The sequence below is a fragment of the Sander vitreus genome, unplaced genomic scaffold (genome assembly GCF_031162955.1).
Source record: "Sander vitreus isolate 19-12246 unplaced genomic scaffold, sanVit1 ctg265_0, whole genome shotgun sequence".
NCBI classification, from domain to species: Eukaryota; Metazoa; Chordata; class Actinopteri; order Perciformes; family Percidae; genus Sander; species Sander vitreus.
Window position 1 is genome coordinate 170001 of NW_027595429.1, and position 5000 is coordinate 175000.

Genomic DNA, 5000 nt, shown 5'->3' on the forward strand with positions numbered 1-5000 from the left:
GTCGCGGGGGTAGCAGCTCCAGCAGGGGACCCCAAACTTCCCTTTCCCGGGCCACATTAACCAGCTCCGACTGGGGGATCCCGAGGCGTTCCCAGGCCAGGTTAGAGATATAATCCCTCCACCTAGTCCTGGGTCTCCCCGAGACCTCCTCCCAGCTGGGACGTCCCTCCACCTAGTCCTGGGTCTCCCCCAAGGCCTCCCTCCCAGCTGGACGTGCCTGGAACACCTCCCTAGGGAGGCGCCCCAGGGGGCATCCTTACCAGATGCCCGAACCACCTCAACTGGCTCCTTTCGACGCAGCTGAGCAGTGGCTCTACTCCGAGCTCCTCACGGATAACTGAGCTTCTCACCCTATCTCTAAGGGAGACGCCAGCTACCCTCCTGAGGAAACCCATTTCGGCCGCTTGTACCCTGGATCTTGTTCTTTCGGTCATGACCCAGCCTTCATGACCATAGGTGAGGGTAGGAACAAAAACTGACCAGTAGATTGAGAGCTTTGCCTTCTGGCTCAGCTCTCTTTTCGTCACAACGGTGCGATAAATTGAATGTAATACTGCACCCGCTGCGCCGATTCTCCGACCAATCTCCCCGCTCCATTGTCCCTCACTGCGAACAAGACCCCCAAGGTACTTGAACTCCTTCACTTGGGGTAAGGACTCATTCCCTACCTGGAGAAGGCACTCCATCGGTTTCCTGCTGAGAACCATGGCCTCCGATTTAGAGGTGCTGATCCTCATCCCAGCCGCTCACACTCGGCTGCGAACCGATCCAGTGAGTGCTGAAGGTCACAGGCCGATGATGCCATCAGGACCACATCATCTGCAAAAAGCAGCGATGAGATCCCCAGCCCACCGAACTGCAACCCCTCTCCACTCCCGACTACGCCTCGATATCCTGTCCATAAATACTACAAACAGGATTGGTGACAAAGCACAGCTCTGGCGGAGGCCAACTCTCACCTGAAACGAGTCCGACTTACTGCCGAGAACCCGGACACAGCTCTCGCTTTGGTCGTACAGAGATTGGATGGCCCTGAGAAGGGACCCCTCACCCCGTACTCCCGCAGCACCTCCCACAGTATCTCCCGGGGCACCCGCTAGCTAGCTAGTTAACACTATACTCGACAGCAGCTAACGTTAGCCTACCGCTAGCTAGTTAACACTATACTCGACAGCAGCTAACGTTAGCCTACCGCTAGCTAGTTAACATTATACTCGACAGCAGCTAACGTTAGCCTACCGCTAGCTAGTTAACACTATACTCGACAGCAGCTAACGTTAGCCTACCACTAGCTAGTAGCTGGATTAAACAGGGTTAAATGCTGACAGCTAACACTAAACGGTGTAAAGTGTGACTGTGTTTTTACTGTAGAGGATTCAACACCGGGATGTAACAATCTGCAGCTGCCGTCGGAGAAACAACACAGACGGGGCGTTCAATGACACTGGTAAACTACAGCCTCGTGGTGCATTTGAAGTTATTGTAAATGTCCTTTTCCCATCTGGTTGTTGTTTTTGTCGTTCAACAGCAATTTACTAGTGAAATAAGTTATTGTTATTGTTATACATTATTATTAATCATTTAATGTTGACCATATGGCCTTAGCAATAAACAAGCCGTTCTTTGATGTCACCAACTGTTGTTTATACCTTTTTTATTTTTTACTTTCTTAAAAAGTCTCGGTTCAGGCATCGGGCAAAAATTATGTATGCGATTAATTTAGATTAATTAATCACAGAGTACGTAATTAATTAGATTACATTTTTTAATCGATTGACAGCCCTAAAATATAATATTATATACATATAGATGTGCTCTCTCCTGATTGGTCAGCTGTGCTCTCTCCTGATCGGTCAGCTGTGCTCTCTCCTGATCGCAGCTGTGCTCTCTCCTGATCGCAGCCGTGCTCTCTCCTGATTGCAGCCGTGCTCTCTCCTGATCGGTCAGCCGTGCTCTCTCCTGATCGGTCAGCCGTGCTCTATCCTGATCGGTCAGCTGTGCTCTCTCCTGATTGCAGCCGTGTTTTCCTGATTGGTCAGCTGTGCTCTCTCCTGATTGGTCAGCTGTGCTCTCTCCTGATTGGTCAGCTGTGCTCTCTCCTGATCGCAGCTGTGCTCTCTCCTGATCGCAGCTGTGCTCTCTCCTGATTGCAGCCGTGCTCTCTCCTGATTGGTCAGCTGTGCTCTCTCCTGATTGGTCAGCTGTGCTCTCTCCTGATTGCAGGACTGGGCGACCACTCAGAGATGAGTTACCGTACGCTGCGGCCGGTGCGGCGCTTCCTGCAGTGGCTGCGGAGCCAGGAAGACGCAGCGGTGCTGAGCAGGGCTCTGATTGGAGGATGCTTCGTCTACCCGCCCCCCCCCGTTTCCTTGGAAACGTTCATGAAAGGCATAAGAGGTCAGCTGCCCGTCTGAACACCTCCTATTATTTACTTTTATTCTTGAAAGATATATATATATATATTATTACTTGTGTGTGTTCAGGTGAGCCGGGGTTCCTGCGGGGGGCGGAGCTTCAGAGGGAGATGGCGAGGCTCTGTTACCGGGAGCGACGCACCTTCTGTATCCAGGCAGCTGTTACTATGGTTACCTATAGCCGTATTGGAGAGGTGACTGCCGAACACACACAAGCTACGTTTCCATCCACTTGTCAATGATATTATCTGAAATTCTTAAAAAAACAAAAAATGAAATGATTATAGTGTGATGGGATTTGTAGTCCTGGACGTCTCCACAGCGCCACTGTACTTCATTCAGAACGGTTTGACACATATTTTGCCTTTAACAAATATTCATGTGCAGTAGTATACAGCTGTTATACATCATATCATCTATACAGAGATAGTAGTATACAGCTGTTATACATCATATCATCTATACAGGGATAGTAGTATACAGCTGTTATACATCATATCATCTAGACAGGGATAGTAGTATACAGCTGTTATACATATCATCTATACAGGGATAGTAGTATACAGCTGTTATACATCATATCATCCATACAGAGATAGTAGTATACAGCTGTTATACATATCATCTATACAGGGATAGTAGTATACAGCTGTTATACATCATATCATCTATACAGGGATAGTAGTATACAGCTGTTATACATCATATCATCTATACAGGGATAGTAGTATACAGCTGTTATACATCATATCATCTATACAGAGATAGTAGTATACAGCTGTTATACATCATATCATCTATACGAGATAGTAGTATACAGCTGTTATACATCATATCATCCATACGAGATAGAGTGGCATCTATCGTACTACAGGCTGTACTGGACGCTGGCTATCTATCGTACTACAGGCTGTACTAGACGCTGGCTATCTATCGTACTACAGGCTGTACTAGACGCTGGCTATCTATCGTACTACAGGCTGTACTAGACGCTGGCTATCTATTGTACTACTACAGGCTGTACTAGACGCTGGCCATCAATCGTACTACTACAGGCTGTACTAGACGCTGGCTATCTATCGTACTACTACAGGCTGTACTAGACGCTGGCTATCTATTGTACTACTACAGGCTGTACTAGACGCTGGCTATCTATTGTACTACTACAGGCTGTACTAGATGCTGGCTATCTATCGTACTACAGGCTGTACTAGACGCTGGCTATCTATCATACTACTACAGGCTGTACTAGACGCTGGCTATCTATCGTACTACTACAGGCTGTACTAGACGCTGGCTATCTATCATACTACTACAGGCTGTACTAGACGCTGGCTATCTATCGTACTGCTACAGGCTGCTACTAGACGCTGACCATTCATCGTATTGCTACAGGCTGTACTAGACGCTGGCCATCTATCGTACTACTACAGGCTGTACTAGACGCTGGCTATCTATTGTACTACTACAGGCTGTACTAGACGCTGGCTATCTAGTTGTACTACTACAGGCTGTACTAGACGCTGGCTATCTATCGTACTACTACAGGCTGTACTAGACGCTGGCTATCTATTGTACTACTACAGGCTGTACTAGACGCTGGCTATCTATCGTACTACTACAGGCTGTACTAGACGCTGGCTATCTATCGTACTACTACAGGCTGTACTAGACGCTGGCTATCTATCGTACTACTACAGGCTGTACTAGACGCTGGCTATCTATTGTACTACAGGCTGTACTAGACGCTGGCCATCTATCGTACTACAGGCTGTGCTAGACGCTGGCTATCTATCGTACTACAGGCTGTACTAGACGCTGGCTATCTATTGTACTACTACAGGCTGTACTAGACGCTGGCTATCTATCGTACTACAGGCTGTACTAGACGCTGGCTATCTATTGTACTACAGGCTGTACTAGATGCTGGCTATCTATCATACTACTACAGGCTGTACTAGACGCTGGCTATCTATCGTACTACTACAGGCTGTACTAGACGCTGGCCATCTATTGTACTACTACAGGCTGTACTAGACGCTGGCTATCTATCGTACTACTACAGGCTGTACTAGACGCTGGCTATCTATCGTACTACTACAGGCTGTACTAGACGCTGGCTATCTATTGTACTACTACAGGCTGTACTAGACGCTGGCTATCTATCGTACTAATACAGGCTGTACTAGAAGCTGGCTATCTATCGTACTACAGGCTGTACTAGAAGCTGGCTATCTATCGTACTACAGGCTGTACTAGACGCTGGCTATCTATCATACTACTACAGGCTGTACTAGACGCTGGCTATCTATCGTACTACAGGCTGTACTAGACGCTGGCTATCTATCGTACTACAGGCTGTACTAGACGCTGGCTATCTATCGTACTAATACAGGCTGTACTAGACGCTGGCTATCTATCGTACTACAGGCTGTACTAGACGCTGGCTATCTATCGTACTACTACAGGCTGTACTAGACGCTGGCTATCTATCGTACTACTACAGGCTGTACTAGACGCTGGCTATCTATCGTACTACAGGCTGTACTAGACGCTGGCTATCTATCGTACTACAGGCTGTACTAG

The 5000-nt window shown here is 47.7% G+C and overlaps 1 protein-coding gene across 1 annotated transcript in view; it reads left to right on the forward strand.

The window, feature by feature from the left end:
- The window catches only part of LOC144513504 (RPA-related protein RADX), a 20181-nt gene that overhangs the window by 8202 nt on the left and 6979 nt on the right, over positions 1 to 5000 (forward strand). Inside the window, 2 exon segments of the mRNA XM_078244604.1 lie at positions 2224 to 2397; positions 2484 to 2608. Coding sequence (XP_078100730.1) covers positions 2224 to 2397; positions 2484 to 2608 — 299 coding nt within the window.